We start from the raw sequence: 22,549 nt of genomic DNA, 5'->3' as shown, positions 1-22,549 counted from the left end.
CAGATTTTTACGTCATGTACCAAGGTGTACTGGTGGTTGAGAAGTGGGCCGTCACTGGAGAGAGAACAAACATTCCCCTCAGTAAACACAGGCCTCTGCCTGGCAGCCAGTGTGAGACGAGAGTTTATTTTTATTTCTTGGAATTCAGCAGACACAAAATCTCTGTTAAATGTTAATGTTTCAAAAGACGCATGGATCAGCATTCTACTGTGGCAGGCAAAGGGGAGGGAGAGATGAGAGGGGAAAAAAGGATTATGGGGAATTGAAAATTCAGATGGTTTTATGGCCTTTTTTATTATTATTAGTCCTTTTGCCGTTGCCCTCTATTTTCTGTTTTATTCCCTTGTTCTAACCTCACCTTTGCCTTCTCTTTTCTCCTCTTCTCTACAAGTAAAGCTGATTAGCCCTACTATTTAGCACTTCACTTACAGGGTGGAAAATTAAATAGACAGGTTGAACAACCATCCGATTATTCTATTCATTCTGGTTTCATTTAAAACTTCAAACTGGTAAAGAAATAGGCCCCTGCTTGCTTTTATGCTGCACGGGGAATCTGTAGCAAGGAGGATCATGCTAAACCCCTGACTGAAAATACTTTACTTGATTACCCTTTTTAGAGTTTTGAATGGGTGCAGCATATTTGTAGGCCAGAAACCAATTCTATGGGGCATTTCTGCTTTTGTGGCAAGTGGCACATTATATAACTCCAAAGACTTTAGTTGGGCTTGGGCGCAATGATGGAAGGAGCCTAAAGAGCTATTCACAGGCCCAAGTTAAGAGTTTGATTAATCTTTTTGTCTGGTAAGAGTGTGGTTCTCTGTCATTCCATTTACTGCTTTACACCATATTTTTAAAGCGTTCCTGTTTGTTCAGAAAACCAGGCTTTTTCAGTTTTTCCAAACAATTCCAAAGATGTCATGTGTGAAGTTTTAAGAAAGGTTCTGAACTCCAACCCTCAGGACTCACTGACTGGACATATCTTAAGGATGTCCTCACAATAGAACAGGTGGCTTGGTTACCAGATTATTTGCAGATACACTATTGATCAATATGGCACAGTGCTAACATTAGGGAATTAACAGCTGCCCCAAAGCCATTGTAGCAGGTTTATTTAGTATGGCTGTGAGCTTTGGTGCCTCTAAAAATGCCAAGGTTCAGATCATACAGATTTATGAAGATCCCTAAGCACGGTGAGATTGTGGTAGTTACTTGACCATTAAATGACCACCACTGATCTTAAAAATGTACACCATTGGCCATCAAGATCTGCAGTTCAAGAATTATTGATCTGGGCTAGCAGACAAGACCCAGCAGAGGACGTTTATTGATTTGACACAGGTCACACAGGAGCTGACTTTTGGAATATCTATCTGACTGGTGTGCCAGACAAACCATGTTACTAAGGATTTATTAAGCATTAATTAATCTCCCCCCCATCGGTTGCTATCTATAGGTAGTGCCATTTAATGTAACTTGGTGTGCTTTGTGTTAACCTGGTCAGAGTTTTCAGGTTGCCCAGTTCACTTGTTTCTGAACTAGCTTGAAGATCACTTGTCTGTGTGTTTTGGGCTTAAATCGTATTTAGTATTAAAACTCCAGTATATATGTGTTGATAGCTAAAAGTGCTGTTGCCTGATCTACAATGAAGTAGTAGTAATGCCCACATTAAGTAGCAAGGCAAGTGGCTATAACTTTATCACAGCAACGTTTCTGTTAATCTATAATGAGTCCTATAAAATAACAACAAAAGATAAATGTATGTTTGCGGGAAATACTTTAACCAGTTAGATCTGAAGGATATATGACTTTACTCGGCATGGGTAAAGGTGGCCATACACGTGGCGATCTGACGATGTTTCGTACGACCATCGGTCGCACGAAACATCGTAAGATCCGCCACACACCATTCAGGGCTGAATCGGCAGGTAAGGAGGTAGAAACAATAGGATTTCTACCTCCTTCTGCCGATTCAGCTCTGAAAGGAGAATTTTGGTCAGGCGCCTTCTATGGCGCCCGATCAAAATTTTCAAACTGGTCCGATCGGCGAGTCGTCCGATATCAGCAGCTTCCTGCGATATCGGTCGACTCGCCGACATGCCATACATGCACCGATTATCGTACGAAACGAGGTTTTGTACGATAATATCGGTGCGTGTATGGCCACCTTTACACATGTAATTTGTATTCCTAGACATTAAAGTTAGTAATATTTATCCCCTTAAAGATTTATTATAGAAATGTGTGCCCCATATGTTGATGAGACCTTGTGGGCCTTTGCTCTTGTGTTGCTGCCTTAACAACAATCCATAAGTTGTGTAACTTCTATTTTATTTTACAAACCTGGTCAGATAGCATTTGTCTGTGTCTAATAACACAGACACCTTGTCCTAAAGTCTTTGTTTCGTTATTTTTTTTTTATCGGTCATAAAAATGCATTTAAGCTGGGCAGCCATAAACAAGAGCCACACTTCCTTGAAGTTCATATTAAAGCAGTCTCTTTTAATTAACTTGGATTCCTAGTATATAACCCTTCCAAGTGTTGTGACCACAACATCCTGTGTTTCATGCTGCCTTTCTCATCTTGGGCAACATCTCCTTTAATCCTGAATGGAAAACTTTGCTTGTTTCATATTGATCCTTTGTGAGGAAGGGCAGCAAGCCAAAAATCCATTAACATATACACCCCGCAACTTTGGGTGTAATGACTCTGGAATGTCTGAGGCTAAACAGCTTTAGAATCTGTAAGAAAAGGGCTCTCTCCTTCCTTTTGTAATTGTTCAGAGTGAAGTGTTTATAAAGCATACTGTCTCTAATATAAAAAGATAATTTTTACAAGTTGTGTTGTCTTTTTATACCCTTCTACCCCTGGAAAAGTCAAGGTCCAGTATAACAGGAACTGTTGTCATTTCATAGACAAATAATTTTAAACCACACATTTTACTATAAATGTTGTACATATATGATATCGCTTAATACTTAGCCCTCCTAATTAGGGTTATTTTGCGGAACATTCTTAGAAGGGTGCCCTTCACATATTCCTACCCAGAATCCATTGAACATGAATTCTTTCTCACAGATTGCTGGTTGGCAGAGAAAGAGCAGTGAAGAACTGAATCCAGCTCTGTGCCTTTTGTTATGGGCAAGTTTTTCCCCATGCTTTATTGTATCTGGTCATTGGCTTTAACAAAGAGTTAAGAATTAACGTCCTCCTCTTTTGAAAGGGGCTACTGTTTTATTGGCTCTTGTCTAGCCATTTACCTCTGATTGAACCTCCAGCCCAGAAACAGGGCTGGAAATGACCCTTATGGGCTCCAACCATCTTTCATAGCCGTGCACTCCCACTAGAACACTCATGAAAGCCACTGACCTCTTCTCACCCCTTATACTCTCCATGGTGCATTGTGCCTGCATGTTTTCCTTTTGAGCCACAGCTTCTTTCTGTTTTTTAGTATCCCATGGGGCAGTTTGTTTTTACTCCTCTTCCCATTCTACACTTTAGCATCACAGTAAATCAGATCTGCTCCTGATTAGTTTCCCTTGGTGTATTTTGTTTTCTTTCTCTTTTTAGGTTTTATTTTTGTGTTTTGTATGTGTTTTCTACCTACGTTTATTTTGGACTTTTTGATCAAATTTAGCAGTTGAATAATACCCTGTACTGCATGCAACATTAACACATGGAAATGTTTATACAGTGTTTCATGTAACATTCTGTTAAATGGACTGCACAGAACGCAAGTACCTCTTGTTTTTAGCACCATTATATCTTTGCATTGATGCTTATAGAGATAACTATGTGTCTCTGCTGCATCATTCTTCATAGACCTAATTGGAACAGCATCACCTAGTGGGCAACTGTAAAAGTACTGTTGTGATTTAATTTTTTGAAGACAATATCTGCCTTGGACAGCTCAACACAGTAGAGGAGTTCAGTTACTTACATAATGTCTGAAATGGAATATCCAGCTAACTTTTAATGCAGGATTTGTTATGCAAAGGAGAGAATAATATGCCCCATTGTACAAGGGCAGGTAATACTGCATTATTATACGCTGATCGCAAAATAGACTAAACACATGATCTTCTTGATAAATGTGGAATGCTAATCTGTATGTAGTTATATTTGTTTTGCCTTTTGCTAGTCCACCTGGTCTTCATGTTGAAGTATTTTCATAATTATAGGTTGTCTCAGACAGCACTTCCTTGTGGCTTTATTGAAGCATAAGAAGAGAAGGCATGGTCTTTGTAAATTATAACATATCCCTTTACCGCTGGAGTCTTTCTCTTGCTCTCTTCCAAACTAATTTCATTTAACACCCCTTGCTAAACTTTTAGTAGGGTTTCAATGGTTCTGTGCAGGTGTGAATTTTGGAGGGTAGCCAGGAATAAAGTAAAGAGAGGACACATTGTCGCCAAACCTTTCCACCACACGTGGAGCCTGCCTATTGATGAATCTCTGGCAAGACTCCAAGCACCCACCTCCCTCCCTTCCACCCCCTGCAAGGAGCAAGCGTACGGAAAAAATGGCTAGACAGAAAAATTGATTGTTCATGTAATTTGATTTGACATAAGGCAAAGTGGAACGGGAGGACAGGGAAAAAGCTACAACCTCAGCACTGCATTAGCAGGGCTGCATTGATGTGAAAGAATTTATGGTTGCCCTATTTCTCTTCAGGAAGCACATTTACACAATCCCAACCAACAAGGGTCAGAGGAACCTCCAACAATATCAGAATGAATGGTGCTTCTGTAGTCGAGGATACATTGTAGATTTATCCCGCAAAGCCCTGTATTGCAAACGAGAATAGATTTTGTTGAGAACACACACTGGGAAAGTTGCTTAATGCTGGTCGATTACTATCAGCCCTTATTAACAGAGCTCGACAAATTGCCTGAAAAGGGGCTGAGCAAGACTGAATCAGGCACAGAGGCGTCTCATGCAGCCCTGCAGATTTGATTGTTTTTCTTTTCCATGTTTGATCTTGCAGTGGTTGCTGGCCGGCCAGAAGTAAAACGAGATCTCTCAAAATTATTTTTTAGCTATTCAGTGTTTAGGAAGGCATATATTGATAGTATACACTATCTAGCTTATTTGTTTAGTTAGCAGAGTCTCCTGGAAAAAGGGACTTTATTGTAATTTTTAAATCCAATGAGTAATGTTCCAGCCTTGCTCCTGACATTCTAAAAAAAAAAAAAAAAAAGTCACAATTTTAGGTTGAAACCTTGTAAATCCATAGTGCAGTGTGTTTATAAGCTTCTGCTTTATAGCATCTGGTAGAAATAAGAGTAGTGCAACCAAGTGGTATGAAACATTTGCCTGTTTCTATTAAGCATATTTTGGACATACAGAGAATTTTTCATATATAAAGAGAGTGTTCTGAGAATAGTCTATACAGTCTATTTCTGACATCTGCAGTTTTAAATAGGGTATGTTTTTCTTTTAAGTCCCTTGTCAGCAAAATTAGGTTTACTCTCCGTGTGTGCTTTTGTGTAGGTGGGGTAGGCTCTTTAGTAACTACAGCCTTCCAGTTCAAGGTGATGATATGCAAACAACTGCCTAGTTGCCTTGGAGTTTGTACTTGTGGCATTAGCTGCTGTACCCTTTAGAGATAAACACATTCCTGGAAAACCTTCTACAAGAGATGTACATATAGTGCAGCCAGTTCATTTACTCAACCCCTTCTCCTTATAACTGTTTTGGGCAGGGCTATTTTCACCTGTTGTATTGGTAACTTTGTATGTAATTCTGTATGTCCAATGTATAAACCCATTTATTGTAAAGCTCTGAGGAATATGCTTCATAAATACATGTTGATAACAATACTATAATATGATTAACAAACTAGGGTTACAACATAAAAAATGGGATCAGAGGGCCCTGTTTAACAAAGCTTACCATATAGATTATTCTTAATTAAAAAAAGAGAAATGTTGCTCTATATTGTACTTCCACAAACCATATTGCGAAAAGAGTCTATACTGCTCTATGCTAGGGCATACTCATTAATACTAAAACCAATATGAATTCTTTGAAATACTGGGGACTTTGCTAAAAAAAAAAAAAAAAAATCACCTCCGATGTATCTGTATTTGTTGAAGCTCTGTTCTGCAGGCATATATGTCTGATGTTCTAAAAGGTTTTAGAAGTGCCTTCAGCTCATCAGTCCCCTTTCCTCTGTCCTGGATGCAGACATTAAATGTAATTGGTCTTGAAAGGGGATGTTTAATACAGCAGCCTGACCTGCAAGGACTGAACGATCTGTCTGGGATTTGCTCATTACTTTGACCCAGGCAAATCCTTTCATCACTGTAAAATCTGCTTAGTTTAAAAAGTGCCTCCCCTTGAACCTGGAAATGACATTCCTGAGCATTAATTGCCACAATAAAACCAACTCTCAGGGCTGCCAAATAAATTGTAAAGTTTCCCAGAAAATGTATCCCTGCAGCCCTCCAGCTGCTGAAGTATAACTCATAGGCAACTGTACTTCATTTACATTTTACTTGTAGAGAATAATGGGTGCTTCAGACCAATTCAGCAGTTTACCTGCCCGTATGTGGAGCCATTTTGGCCGAAAATCAGCCAACTATCATTCAGGCAGGCTTGTATTGAGAACCACTTTGGCTTATTAATGTGGTCCTCGCTCCAATGGCTTCTGCTCTCATTGTTGTGATTCGATCATTTGACCCTAAGGCCAAATAATTGAATTAGCATATCGGGGCATATTGGGAGAAATATCCAATTGTTTGGCGGCTTTGCCAAATAAGTGAATCTTATGGTTTATGGCCACCTTTAGTTTACATTTTGCATCACTGTGGTGATGCAGTTATACATTGTGACCTATATATATTATGAAACATATGGCAAACTTAAGTCTGTTAATGCCACATTAATGACCTTTCTGCTTAATATGGAAAAAAAAAAGTAGAAAGGTTCCTTGAGAGCCATTAGGTTGAAAAGGGTTAAAGAATGAATTGTAAAAAAAAAACCAAAAAAAAAAAACTTAAATCCTGAGACATTACAGGCGCCTGCGAGACTGCCATTTCAATCTCCCACGAGCCTTGGCTTGCTGTATATGTTTTTAAAGAGCTGCACACTATGTGTCTAAGCACATGCAGTATGCACCTAAATGCTTTCAGCAGCCCTGTTAAGACTTGTTCTTCTGTACCTTCAAGCACAGAGCAAATTCAAATCACACTGCACTAGATAATTGCACAGAGACTCGCAGCTAGACTTTTTCTGGCTCCCCCTGGGTGCAGCTTCTTGAACAATGGACACGTGATGTTCCTAATGGCAGCTAAAGAAGCTTTGCAAGTCTATAAGAGTTTAATTGGTTGACTGTTTTGTCCTCAGATATGCTGGGTAGACTACAAAAGTCTTGACAATCACTTAAAGTAATTAAGTACTTTGAAAAATTCCAAATTCCCTATACTGTTTTAGGACTGGTTGCTAGCGGTAAATCCGCTTAATGGAACTGCAAAAGGATGTTTAGATTTATGTGTGTGTGTATGTATGTATGTATGTATGTATGTATATGTATATATATGTATTTTTGTGTGTGTGTGTGTGTGTGTAATATATATATATATATAATTATTGCCTCAAGCTTTTTATTTAAATAAAAAAATATATAATTTTATTTTGTGCATCTGACATTCTGTATTATGAGGGGGCGAATCTATTTCCAGTTCTCATTATTACTCTTCCAGGGTGCCCAGATAATCTTACTTAAGCAGTAATTATGTCCATTTGTAATTTGTCTATACACTGAATTAGCAGCACACTTCCAGAATTCAATCTACTTAGCTCTGTATTGGTTTTCCAGCTTCTATGCATCAGTTACTTACAAGCAGCCCTTACAGTTAGGTACAAAAAGTATCACTATACCTAGACACAAATGGGCTGAAGCTTCTTGTAGGTACATGTAAAAGATATCTGTAAGAGTTATTAGGAAGCTGTAAGAGATACACTGTAAAGAAGACTGGGTACCTGCAGGGCTTACAGGGCCTATATTGGAGCGAAGAGAGAGATGTCGTGTCAACGATTGTGAGCTAAAATTATTTATACAAGGACCGTAAATCTGTACCTGTGCAATGTGCTTCTGGATTATTAAATTTTCTGTCAACTCTGTTTACGTGCAGGCCTCACTTGGCAACATGGTGTATCACAATACTGTGTATCAGTATAGTCTCATCCAGTCATGGGACATGCTTTTAGCATATTAGAGCAGCAAGACTAGGCATTCTGAATAGTTAATATAAAAAGCAGTGCAATTTCTTAATGTTTCCAGGAATGAACAAAATCCTAATGCAGATCAGGCTAGCATCTCATAATCCCAGATCAATATATTATGTCCATTAGTACTACATGCAGGTAGGATACAAGCGTCTCAGCAATTCAGTCTTGAAAGGGACATTTTACTTACTCTACATTGTGATCAGTGTCAGAATTACTGTATATAACCATTAGCTAGAGTTATTTGTGGTGCCACATTGTGAGCAATAGCGGTATCTGTTAGGATCCATACCAGTATTATAAGTGTTCCAAAATATATCCCTTCTTTATATAACAAGGTATTAGTAGATGCACACAACTGTATTTTCAGTGACAATTAAAACATCCATTTCCAGTTATGTTCCTGATCTAAACAAGGATTTTTCTGTACTTTTTCTGTACTTGAGACATAGGTACGGAAGCTCACGTCATTTTGCAGATAAAGGTGGCTTGCAGTCTAGAATATACTTTGTCAATATACTTGACTAGGCATTTACAGAAAGTGAATATAGATTTTATCCAGTAGGATCTGTTATTCCCATTAAAACTGACAGCCTGCAGGTGAACTTTTCTGCTCTCTTGCCTTTTACAAGCAATGCAAGGGTAAAGTCTCACTGCTCACAGGCAGAAGAGACACCACCTTCTCTGTCAACAGAGGAGGGCAAGTCCTAAACAAGATGGGTAACTACCCATTTTTAACTCTAAGGGTGATGACACACAAGGAGGTTAGTTGACACACGATTAATCTTCTCTGAATGATTTCTTACTGGCAAGGATGTAAACCACCTGTAGGAAAACACATAAATATATTTGTCACTTCAGCTTTCTGAAGTCACCAGAAATTGCCTTGCAAGGAAACTTTGGGTGACTTCAGAAAGCCGAAGCAGCGCATTTTTCTATTGGTGTTTTACATTGTCGCCGGTAGGAAAGCATTCGAAGAGATTAGTTGCCGCCACTAGAACAGATTAATGGCGGGGCGACTAATCTCCTTGTGTGTCATCATCCTTGTAGCATAAAACAGCGTCTAAAGGTGGCTACACTAGTGGCGATTTGCGATCTTTCGTTCAGTCGGCCACTAACGTTCAGGGCTGAAACAGCAGATAAGGAGGTAGAAACAATAGAATTTCTACCTCCTTCTGCCGATTCAGCCCTGAAGGCAGATTTTGCTCAGGCGCCTTCTATGGCGCCCGATCAAAATCTTTAAACCGGCCCGATCAGCGAGTTGACCGATATCAGCAGCCTCCTGCGATATCGGTCGACTCCGCCGACTTGCCATACACACTCCGAATATCGTAGGAAACAAGGTTTTGTACGATATTATCGGTGCGTGTATGGCCAGCTTTAGTCTGTTATATTATCCTAATTGTTTTAATCGAACTGCATTTACTTGTATTGTATTGTATTGTATTGTATTGTAAAGAACAAGAGCTTCTCAGAGATAACCTTGTCAAACTATTCCAGGATTGTGTCTGCTCCTGCATGGTGCACTAGCTCAAAAAGATATACACTTTTTGTTATCTGCAAGTGTAGCAGATGGGGTTGGCTACTTTTTATCTGCACTCTTCATCTCCATGAGCACTTCTCTCATAGATCTGAGCATGCTTCTCCTAAATAAGCTCAGGGCATGGTGAAAGGAAGTATGTTTCCTTTGCCAGCTGAAAAAGAGAAGTACTATAGTTTATCTATATCTTTGACTGGTTGGGGTGCCAGTGAATCCATCCTGTGTGCCCTTCATGGTTCAGAAAGCACACATTTTTCTCAGGGTATGAAAAGCATGCTTTTGGGAGTGTTAAAGTATGTTCTTTTGTATAGGGACTGTTTACCATTTAGTCTGTTCATAGAGCAAAAAAAGTCCTTGGCTGCTCTTACTTGAGCCTATTTGTACCATTTAACCAAAGCCTGGCTCAAAGGACCTATCTTGCATTCCCCATGTCATCATGATAAAGGAAATATTGATTCAGCTGAGGTTTTGCTTATAAGAGGAAATATGTGTATCCACAAAGCAGTGCACATGAAAGGAAATGTCTGTCTTGCACCTGGGTGTGTGCTTTTAAAGGAAATATCAGTCCTGCACAAAGGTGTACAAGAAAGGCAAAGTCAACATTGTATTGTAACAGTTACCCTTCAGCAAAGCTGGCCATACACATAAGAGATTTTTCTCTACTTAACAACCAATTTCAGTGCAATCCTACAAAACCGATAAATTCTCAAAATTTGTATGCACTGAACGATCATACATCTGGGGATCTTTCATCTGATATTGGTCAGAAAATTTATTGGGTAGGTTTGAAATTTTTTGTAGTTAACAATGAAATTTGTCCATTGTCTTATTGTTTGCAGGACAAAACAGTTTTTCTAGCTTCAACTATACAATATCCCTTGAAATGGTCCTCGATGCACTTTATTCCCCCATTGTAGTTTTGGTGTTTGTGTTAAGTTTGAAAACAGCAATAGACATTGACATTTTGTATTTTCTTCACTCTGTTTTTCATTTGTGATGAACAGTGTAGGAATCAAATCCTGAATGGTGCACAATCAGGGCCAGATTGTTCAATCCTTTTACAGTTGGTGTGCAAGATGCATGAATTCTAGGATTGGGGACACAGAATACATAAGTGTTGTTAGTGTTGCGGAAAGCAATTATGGCCTGTTTATACTATCCATGGATTTCCAGATTTTGTTGCAACTCAAGAGAATTAATGATTTTCTCTGTTCCAGGAGTAAGAACGGGTGGACTTAACTGCACTGATCCAATAAAAGCAAAGCTGCCTCTGGGATTGTAAAATTTCAGTGATCTTGTTAGGTGCCCTACACTCCCCAGAGGGGGATATGATTATCTGCTGGTATAGCTTTAGAAAAATGTAATCTGTGTACGATTAGGCACCACTAATACAGGGCAAATGCCCCCTAGCTTTATCTTATAGGTCCCATTAGGAGCTCAAATCAGTCCAGCTGCTTATTACTCATTTCAGCATACTTCATCTCTTTGAATAGATAGGACTGAATGCAAGGGATGGGGGTAATGGGGGGAGGGGGGGGGGGTCAGACCAGGAAAGAGCATTAAAAAAAGGCTATTGTTTTCCCTTGCTGTATCATCCACACTTCAGACACTGAGTGGCTTTGATTACACAAGCTGCCTCTCAAAGTTTAGTGGTGAAGTCTGTTTTGTCTAGTACAATGGTATCCAGACACTGCTTCCCTGAAAGCAGCTGCGTGCTATGCTGTGTCCTCTTCCAAGGGCCAGATCATTTGATTGCGAGAAATTACTCTTTTTTTTTTTTTTTTTTTTTTTCCCCTTGATAACTGTCTCACAGTGGTGGCTACCAATTTAATCCCTTTTTCTGCAACAAGTCCTCACAACATGTTATTAAAGTAAATGCCTTGTAAAGAAGGTTTACAGTTAAATCATAATTCCTTATTATTTTTTTACTGTTAAACCAACAAACCTCACTGGGTTGAAAATACTTCTGTATTTGTTTTCAGGGTTTACTTGTCTGTGCAGAATTTTATAGAAGGGGATTTGTTGAGATGTGCCAACATTGTGACTTGCATCTCTGTATAAAGTAATAGTTATTACATTTTTTTAATGCTTTGAATTTTTTTTTTCTTTCCAAATTGCTGAAATGTAAATACACTTAAAATATATGTTATAGTGAAACCATTGTGGTTTGCTGTTGATGGGAAACCTTCAATTTTTCACCAGTCACAAAATAGTATTGAAACAGGAAGACCTCACACTACTACTTTAAATGTATTTCTGATTTCTTTAGTTTATAACATCTGCGGAAATAAAGCTGCCTGTGAAACTGCATTATTTGCACCTAGTTAGTTGTTATCGAAATACATTGCATTGATCAACCACTTAACAACTGCAGAAAAAGATTGAAAAGTGTCACTATTACATCATCCTGCCTGATACTTTCTAAAGATGGCCATCCACAAGCTGATAAAAGCTGCCCATTCTGTCCTTCTGGGCTTAGTTGACAGCTTATTGCTCAGTGTATTCGGCTCACTGACAGCAATTGCTTAATTTTAAAGATCCCATTGGGGCAAGCTGATATGGTCCTTATCCCGAAAGCCTATTTTTACCATTGTTGTAGGCCAAATGTTCCGATTAGCCTAATATAGCCTACCGCAAAGTGGACATATCTGGGAAATATTGAGACAAGTGGATCTTTAAATGTTTGGCCTGCTTAAGATATAGACTTAGAATTCAGGCTGTATTGTATATAATGAAAACTTTACCTAACCTCTGAAAGCAGAGAATGCTTTTCTTAATAAGAATGGGTTATCTTTGGCTTATTTAAGGGGTGCAACAATTGGCCAAAATACCACCTAAAGGTGGCCATACACGTGGCGATCCGACGATGTTTCGTACGACCATCGGTCGCACGAAACATCGTAAGATCCGCCACACACCATTCAGGGCTGAATCGGCAGGTAAGGAGGTAGAAACAATAGGATTTCTACCTCCTTCTGCCGATTCAGCTCTGAAGGGAGAATTTTGGTCAGGCGCCTTCTATGGCGCCCGATCAAAATTTTCAAACTTGTCCGATCGGCGAGTCGTCCGATATCGGCAGCTTCCTGCGATATCGGTCGACTCGCCGACATACCATACACGCACCGATTATCGTACGAAACGAGGTTTCGTACGATAATATCGGTGCGTGTATGGCCACCTTTAGGCTTTTCAGCCAACCAGAAAACATTACTCATATTTCTTTTATGGCTCATCTCCTTTAAGAAAAGGGATCTTAGTAGATTTCTTAGCAATAGTTTTGCTGCTAATTTTTTCCTTACCATAGAGGATAGTTCTAAAGGTTTTTTTTTCTAAATGTTTAATAACAGGTCTTCTTGGTAGGTGAATATATTCCAAATGGTGTGCATAGTTTCCCAGTTCTAGATCACTGCTTGATTGTAACTTAAATTACCGTTATTCACATCATAGGTGGAATTATAGTTGATGCTATGAGGCAGCCAGACCTGAAACCATAACTTAAAAACTTAATTTACCTGCCCTGCTTGATGTCGAACTTAACCACTGGTGGAGAATTCTGTGAAAGGAGTTTCTGCAAGTTTAAACTTGCATCAAAATGTTACTAGTGACAGCGATATGTTCCATTTTGTCAGTTAGCAAATATCATGGATAAAATGTGTTGTATGCATGTTTAAGGAAAGAAAACACAAGAAAACATTTTTTTTTCTTCAAACCTTGAAATTTATACCTTTTCTGCTGAACAAAAATGGAGGAAGCCATTTCTTTGCGAACACTTTCCTGGCAGATTTCCCTCTTAATAGAAGTATAAACGTATATGTTTTGGTGGAATATCTTTCTATTGGACAAAAACGCAATTTGAGTTTTTAACATTTTGGGTTAAGCTGAGGAGAAAGCAATTGTTTCCAGAACGTTTTTTTTTTTGTGTGCTTAGCATGATTTACAGACCATCCATCAAAACACTTGTGGAAAAGTCAAAACAAGATTTGGCATCCTACTCAGTATCCAGTGCAGCTGTGGCAGGGTGAAGTCATCTACATAACAACCATTACAAATAAAAAACACAGTCTGCCCTGTTCTTTCCTCATTCACGTCACACAAGATATTCCTTTTAGGTGCAGGCTAGTCATGCATTTGACTTGAGCTTGGTAATTTGGGATGTATTCTTTGATGGGTGGATTGATTTTTTTTCAGTTGGGGAGCAATAAAGTATTAACACATCATCCTGAGATGAGCAAAGAAAGAGATTGCCAGTGCATGTAAAGACTGTGAACCAGTTATGTATATACTCTGTCCCATCATTCTGACATTTTTGAGAGATTTTATGTGCATGAAGAGACATCATTCTTAAAAACAATATCTGTATGTACGGCTAGTTTAAAATCTGTACTCTTGTGCAATGTTGAAATGCATATTAGGACCAGTAGGATATGTGATCGATCAGAATGAGTTGATTTTGAGGAAACTAAGAAGGAGATGTAGCCTGGTTTATTAGTTATGGGAATCCTTGTTATCATTTATTTACATAGTGCCAGTAAAACACATGTTGTATGCATGCTGTCTAAAAGGGGGTCTTAGAGCTTATTATCTGTTAAATAATGGGAAATTTACAGTCCACAAATCTAATAAGATGACTATTTTCTTTTAGATTTCCTCTGAGCCTGTTGCCAAAAAACCCAAGGCTGATGACTCCATCATCCATTCCCCTAGCTCTGCTGAAAAAGACAAGTCATCCAGTTGGCTACGGAACCTGTCCAATAACAACAAGGTACCTCAGTCATACCCTATCTCAAAACTCATGTTGGCACATGTAGGGAAACAACATATTTCTTTGACAAATAGATGAAAAATCTATTCTGCTGTGCTATGTGTACTTTCTACACACATTGTTTTCATATACATGTATTTGTGTATTTTCTGTTCTGTTGAAATGTTTAGCCTATATAAGAATGAAGTAAGTGGATCGCCAACGACTTAGGGACACTGCAAACTCCACAGTCACGGTCATATCATCACTCTTGGAACTTACATTTGTTCCCTGCCAATAAATATTATTTGGCTTTACATTTATTCCAGCTCATCGTTTCCAATAAAAGTTGCTAGGCAATAAGGTCCAATATGACAACCTAAGGAGTGACTGAGGCATGTGTAGCAGGATTGATGAGAGGGGAAGTCGGAGAACAATGTTTTCATAAACTAGATTCTTTTCAGGTTTGCACTTCAGTGATTAATACAAGACCCTGTTACAACTGACAGTTTACACCTAAATAGTATTAATCTTTTCTAATTATCTTTATTTAGTTAGAATAAAATCAAATGGGTGACTCAAGCAGTTTAAAAGTTTGCTTCCCACAGAAGCAAGCTTAATGTCATAGATGACATCTAGATTGCACACCTGGCTTTAAGGGAAAAAAATACTTTGTCTTATTTTCTCCCCCTACATAGATTACACTTTAAAAAAGAAACAAGCCAAAAAAAAACATTCTCTGTATAAATGCAAAAGTATAGCGTACACTGTGTAGTAACAATGACTAAAGGAGTTGTCAGTAGTATACCACAGAGATGTTGTTATTGATGTGTATCATAATTAAAAACTGATATGAAGAGCCAGCTCAGTGTCTTGTTGGCTAGGCAAATTGCTGTACTTAATAATGCAAAGGTTGAATAATTATATGGAATGTAAGTTCTCAGTTTTCATTGAAAAATATCCATATTAATGCAAGTATATTGTTGGAAATATTGCTTTCTGTAAACTAATTTCTATTTTCTGTTACTTTGTTCTGCAATGATTCTCTGTGCTACAATTTATGTAGTCTTTGAAACCAAGTTGACCATTGTATAATAGTTTCTCTGTTACAGATGATAATCTTAGATTGTGTTTTGGGATAGTTTTGACCTAAAGTTTTTTTCTATGTATTGATTATAGAACACGGGATATGTACATCCACGTCAGCGTCTGTCTGCTTTCCGGCCTTGGTCCCCCGCCATTTCAGCAAACGACAAAGAGTTGTCTGCTCACCTGCCAGCTCTGATTAGAGACAGGTAACACCATGGCTTATCTGAACATTACCTATAGTCAGTATACTGATCATATCAGCAAGGAGGCTGTTGTTTGTTTCTATAATATTAAGGGGATCCTTGTTTGATACAAGTTTTGGAAACCATTTTTTTTTCCAGTTTGGTAACTTCAAATATATTTATATTTTTTTTTTTTTTTACAGTTTTTATAATTATAAGAGCTTTGAAAATCTGGTTGCCCCAAATGTTGCCCTGGCACCTCCTGTTCAACAAAAAGTGATTACAAGCCCCCCATGTGTACCTGCTGTACCCAGAAGCACTCAGTCATCAGGCAGTCCGCCCCAGTCCAGGAAACGGAGGCCTACTGCAGAACTGCCCATAGCTCCAGAGGCGCCAGCACCACCAGCACCAATCAGAGAAGAAGAGAAAGAGTCTGAAACAGAAATTGAAGTGGAAAGCAGAGAAGAATGTATGTGTGAGTTGAAATTTTTTTGTATTGAAGTGCTTAAAGCTAATATTTTTTCCTTTCTATGTTAAATTGCTATTTTTTACGTAGTATTGTGGAGATGCAATGAAATAAGTTGCTAGTGCTTATGCAGGATAGAAATTTGTTTTTCTGATGTGTAAGAATTATGTTTTGTTTTTACTTGATATCCTATTGGATTATTTAACCATGATCACCCCAAGCAGCAGTTAAGAGCTCTGATGTAATTTATTGTCCATGTTATTATATTGAGGCAGATAAAAACAATGTCTGTTAAGAAAAAGTAGAAAGCTTGACCTATGTCTGGGTTTCGGTTCATGGATAAATAGCTTCAGTTTGTGGGAATATGCTTCAGAGAACTGCAGAGAATATTCTTTGGATGAGTATGAACAGTTTTAGTACCTGGCTGTATAAGGAAATAGAAAAATATTCCATGTCAGGATTGCAATGTGTCTTAAATCTTCTTGCTAATGAATGTTATTGGGTGCACAAATATGAAGTTATACTATTTTTAATGTAGCTGTTTTTAGGAGGCCTACAAAATACTTACTATATTTCTTATGTTCCCCTCCATATAGTTACCTCTTCCTTGTCTTCGCTCTCGTCTCCCTCCTTTACATCCTCAAGTTCAGCCAAGGAATTAAGTTCCCCAGGCATGCTAGCACCAACTGTGATCAATACATCTTATGAGGTGGCTTCTCACAGTGACCAACACAGCAGTGGATTGGAAGCTGAACTGGAGCACCTAAGGCAAGCCCTGGACAGTGGTCTAGATTCCAAGGAAGCCAAAGAAAAATTCCTCCATGAAGTTGTAAAAATGCGAGTAAAACAAGAAGAGAAACTCAATGCTGCTTTACAGGCCAAGAGAAGCCTTCAGCAGGTAATGCCACATTGCAAACACTGGAAGGCATTTTGTAGTGCTGTTGCCAAAATATAGACACTACTTAGAATTGCCCTATCATTGGAGAAGCCTCAAAGATAAAATACTCTCCATAAATCATGGGAACTTACAGGGGAATTAATATTTTTCTCCAGCTGCTAGATGATAATTGTACTTCAGACAGGAGGCAGCTTTGCTCTTTGCCATCAACCGAGATGAATCATGGTTGTTTCCTTCCCTGTGTTTCTGAGTTTCTAATTCTGGTCAAGAGAAAGTCAGCGCTGCTGCAGAACTAACAATGGCTTGGCTGGGAAGTGAGATTATTGCAAGGGAAAAGGATTTCCCATGACCTAGTTGCAGGGTGTTGCTTAACAGAAATATGTTGTTGTGCATGCTGGTATCTGAGCGAGAGGGGAAGTGTCACTTCTGGTCCAGTCCTCCACCCCCATATGTCATTCTGTCAATCTTTATAACAACAACAATACCAACTAGGAACTATAGAAGCTTATAATGCATTTGTATTCAACTGCAAACATGTTTTGTATGTGCAGAATTCCTGTCTAACTACTCAATAGCATTAGGGCAAGTTAAAATGTTGGATGCGTTTTCTAAAAGATCTTCCTCTGTGCTTATTTTTTATGGCACTTACCTAAAGATTTATTAACTATGCATATGTATTTTGTGTTTCAATCTAATCTAAAATCTCTCATATAATATTACTGTCAAAGTCAAGCAATCGATTCTTTGCACTGCATTGATCATAGATCAGTACTAATTATATTCTTGATTTTTTTTTTCTTGCTGCAGGAGTTGGAGTTCCTGCGAGTTGCTAAAAAAGAAAAGTTAAGAGAGGCGACTGAGGCAAAGCGCAACTTAAGAAAAGAGATTGAGCGTCTGAGGGCAGAGAATGAAAAGAAAATGAAAGAAGCAAATGAATCTCGGTTACGTCTGAAAAGAGAGCTGGAGCAAGCCAGACAGATTAGGGTGTGTGACAAAGGCTGTGAAGCTGGCAGGATACGGGTCAAATACTCCGCCCAGGTAATCATTTAGTGCTTTAAATAAAACCATGTATCTTACCAACATGCTTAATATCTGTATATTTTTTTTATTCGGTCCACTGTGTTAGTCGGGTTAAATAAAGTGCTCTAATCTTCTAGTTTCAACAGTCTTTCCGCAGCTGGTTTGCTCCTACTGATTTGTTTGTTAATAATTTTCTTGCCATGCTGAAAAAAAATATATGCAGCATTCTTTTAAACAGCTTAGAGACATTGCATTTCTTTGAAAATGCTCAGTCAATAACGGGAAGGGGTGTGCACTCATTCTACTGATGTGAGACATGCCAAACTTAGGAGACCAGAAGCAGGAAATGATGTGGACTTCCTCTTCAGCACTAGGCTGATAAGAGGCATCCAGACTAAACATTACCAGAGTAAGAACTGTATTAAGGGTGTTACCTGCTTACTTCCATCTTTACATAATACAAAGCTGCAGCTGGGTCCTGATCAGGAAACTTGGCTTATCAGAATGTTTTTCTAGCCCAGAGTTACCTTGAAATCTCAGGGTTGCCTGTCTCCCTAATGATGCTGCTTTTAGGTACTCTTGCGTGGCCCACAAGTTTTTCCAAAAACAGTTCACATGCAGTTTAAATGAATCTGCAATCTATTATGCACACATTACGTCTCTCTTGTGCTACATGAGTGTAACGAATACAGCTTGTGCTGAACATCCTTTTTGCCTAATGTCTTTTTGACATTTTGACATATTTTTGTTATTACTTGAGCTAAGTAGAGAATCTAAAGGTCTAAAGAATCAATGTTTCTACTTTTTGAGGACAATGTTTAGGTTGCCATTATACAACCCCTCCCATCATCCTTTTTTTGGATTTGTTTTGTCCTGCAAGAAACAGATTATTGATTACTGATATGACCAGTTTTATTCCAAGATGTGCTTTGCTCTGTACACTCTGCTTTGTGGAATGGGCAGTAAACGACAGATAAAAAAAAAAAAAAAAGGAGTTTGTTTATTACTTCAAAGGTGGAGTATTTGCTTGTGATGAAACCACATGAAATACTGAAAATGTTTTCTTTAAATTTCAGATTGAGGAGCTACAGTCTAAGCTTCAGCATGCAGAAAATGACAGAGAACAGCTACGGACAGATCTAGTACAAGAACGAGAAGCCAGAGAACACTTGGAAAAAGTGGTGAAAGACCTCCAGGAACAGCTCTGGTCGAAGACCAGCCATCTTCCCAGCAGTGAACACACAAGGAAAGACATTGAAAACTAATTCAAAAACTTTTAAGAAAAATAAATACCTTATCTATTCATATACAGAATTTTACGTATATGCACAGGAAAAGGAGGAGAATGCGCGACGTATGCATGAATAGGTGCATGTGTGAGTGTATGGAGCGTGTGCCTTGGGGCACGCTAAAAAGAAAAAAAAAAAACTTACTAGTCAGAGGGAAAATGTTACTCTATACAACAGAAGCACTGAACTATGCCTCTTTTAAATCTACACAGCACAACATCTTACTGTGCCTCAGAGTGTTTATATAGAGTCCTTTTGGCTCTCCAGTGAAACCATTTTTTTTTCTACAAGTCAACTACAAGAGAACAACTGCATCCAGCAAAGCTGCTTGCTTGGAACACTTTGGGATTTACATTTTCTTATAAGCTATTTAATATAAAAAGATATATTAAAATGTTGAGGACCTTCAAAAGACTGTGTATTGAAAATAGAAGAAAAGAAAAAAAAAACTATCAGACAAGATTTTTGTATAATGGACTTAAAAACCTTGATGCACAATTTTATCTGACTTGTTACAAGCTTTGGGGTTTCTTATAGAAGCACCCTCTACTCCTTACTCCCCCCCCACCCCCCTCCCCCCAGTCTCCATACTATTCATGTCGATTGTGCAATGTACTTGTAGCAAGCCATCACTATTATTCCCTATCATTTATGGACTTTTCCATCAAACAAAAAAAAAATCAGAGTGCTCCATCTTGGTTTTTATTTAAATTTTTAAAAATATTTTATATATATATATATAATATATATATATATATATATATATATATATATATATATATATATATATATATATATATATATATATATATATATATATTATATTAATCTCACAAGGACAAATGTTTGTAACTATGTAGGATAACAACTTTCCAGGGCTACAGAGAGAAAAAAAAGAAACTGCTCGGCTTTACTGACCAGTGTTTCATCTCATCATAATAGAAAATGATCTTTGGGCATATGTGTTTAAATGTTCAATCCACCACCATAAAGGGAAAAAGATAAGGACGGATTTTGTAACATTAACATGGACTGTCAAACTTTGTGGAAAGAATGATGCTAGTATTTGGAGATATATATATATATATATATATATATCGGATTTATGGTAAACTGTTTTTTGTTACAAACATATTTGCTGAATTCAGTATTTAATCTATATTTTCACCCCTCTGTGCACTGAGGTATTTGCCATTGGTTATCAGTTTGGCACAATGTAGAATACCAGAATGGGCAGAAAATACACTGGGGGCTAGGAATCGGATATTATATAAATTGCTATATTTTGAGAATGAGGCCTCACCACTAATGAAAACAAATTCCGTGTAACATTTCTTTCCTCTATTTGTAATGTACTTATGTATTCAACTTTAAAGACTGCACTTTTTTGCTCTTGGCCTTTTCAGTCATGCATACGGAGTAAGAGCTATTATTTAATAGTGAAATATACAAATAAAGCACAATAAAATATGCAATAATACCTTCCAATGCCTCCCCATCAACCCATTTGATTCTCTTAACTAATATGTGACAAACTAACCAATACAAGCCATTATATCCTGCAGGGCACCAGCATGTGCACCTTGGGAAGTCATGGTAGAGAAATTCATATAGAACAGTTCACACTTATAGTTTTTGATGTACATCTTTAAACTGTGGGAAAAATGTGGTGCCCTATCCTCAAATTATAGTTATTTAGCAACTTAAATGAACATTGCTACTCTTGACTGAATCCACTCCTCACATTTAATAACTGACTGATTATCAAGGTGGCTGGACAAAGCTGTTGTTGATGGCATTTTCTTTACTATAACATGATAAAGGATTTTAGGAAAAGCAATGTATCTTAATATGCCTTTGGGATGAGTTGCAAGTAACTTGATTTTTATTGGAGTATAATTTTTTGGAGAGGGCTGCAAGGAATCCTGTTGGATAAAATCATGTTTAAAAACCAAAGGTTTGCAAGTTGGCATTGATAAAAACTGGTGAAAATTCAGCCCCGGTGCTAAAACAGTTACAGTTTTTACACTCTTAAAAGGTCTTAGTAAGCTTTGCTTGCATTGGTTGCTTTTTCCACTTTTATCATTGAAGTCTACTTTTTATATTGTAATAAAAAAAATCAACAATATATAAACAAGTGTAAAAAAAAAAAATGAACTGCTTTGTAACCATATGATAGCCAATGCAAAATTTTACCTAATAGACCAGAAACCACAGTGTGCATTTGAAGGTATATGGCATTGTGCGACTTGTAAACACACTCATATACAGTATGTTATGTGTTTCTTTTTTCCCCTCACACTAACCTCCATACATTAAAGTTTTTGTCACTTAGGACTGCAAAAACCTTTGCTGTTTGGGGAAAATGTCCAAATCATACATTTTAAGTAAAGCATTAATAGGGAAAAAAATATAAGAAAGCATAGGCTATTAACTTTTAGCTTGGTCATTGTGTTTCGAAATATCAGATCCTCTGTGACCGTAAAAACTTTTGCCTCCCTTCTGAAAACTGATGCAAACAAATTAATCCGTCAAGTTGATTAAAATATGGAAGCTTTAACACATGTTTCAGATTGCTCTTTTATACTAGACAAAGTTTATTGGTAGAGTTGGCGCTACTTTAATACTTTGTGAGTAAGTAACAGAGAATGTGTTTGGATAAACCAAATTATAGTGATAACCCCTTAAAGATAAAGTCTTTATCAGAGTTAAATATCTAAATAATACTTAAAATAAATATTGAATTTTATGTAATCAGACATTAGCATACCATAATTAAAACCTATATTTATATTTTTGAGATTTAAAAGCAGAGAACAACCTTTTTTTTTTTTTTTTTTTGATCATACAAAATATTTAAGGTTAAGACAAGGCAGTTGCCCACCCACACACAAACACACAAAACTTTTTAGGAAAAGATTAATACCTAATAACCGGATTAGTTAAGTCTCCTAGATAACATAATGGCTTCTGAGTTTGATCATGCAGACCTCATATTTCTCAGTAAAGAACATACAGAATGTTACAAGCAATTATATTTATTTTCTAATAAGCGAGCAAATACATTTTTCCACTGATTCTGTTTGTCACCTGC

General features: G+C 37.7%; 1 protein-coding gene across 2 annotated transcripts in view; it reads left to right on the top strand.

Moving 5' to 3' along the window:
- ski (SKI proto-oncogene) overlaps positions 1 to 22,015 on the top strand; it is a 66,623-nt gene extending 44,608 nt beyond the window's left edge. Inside the window, exons 2-7 of one of the 2 annotated variants that reach the window (XM_002936555.5) lie at positions 14,413 to 14,532; positions 15,691 to 15,806; positions 15,986 to 16,251; positions 16,845 to 17,146; positions 17,954 to 18,184; positions 19,243 to 22,015. In XM_002936555.5, coding sequence (XP_002936601.1) covers positions 14,413 to 14,532; positions 15,691 to 15,806; positions 15,986 to 16,251; positions 16,845 to 17,146; positions 17,954 to 18,184; positions 19,243 to 19,431 — 1,224 coding nt within the window. In that variant the 3' untranslated portion in view covers positions 19,432 to 22,015. Of the gene's footprint in view, positions 1 to 14,412; positions 14,533 to 15,690; positions 15,807 to 15,985; positions 16,258 to 16,844; positions 17,147 to 17,953; positions 18,185 to 19,242 lie in introns of both variants that reach the window. The other variant, XM_004916154.4, reaches the window with a different exon arrangement.
- Positions 22,016 to 22,549: the final 534 nt, after the last annotated feature.

The sequence above is a fragment of the Xenopus tropicalis genome, chromosome 7 (genome assembly GCF_000004195.4).
Source record: "Xenopus tropicalis strain Nigerian chromosome 7, UCB_Xtro_10.0, whole genome shotgun sequence".
In the NCBI taxonomy this organism is placed as follows: domain Eukaryota; kingdom Metazoa; phylum Chordata; class Amphibia; order Anura; family Pipidae; genus Xenopus; species Xenopus tropicalis.
The sequence above is the reverse complement of the archived record's forward strand: the minus strand, read 5'-3'. Positions and strand labels throughout refer to the sequence as shown.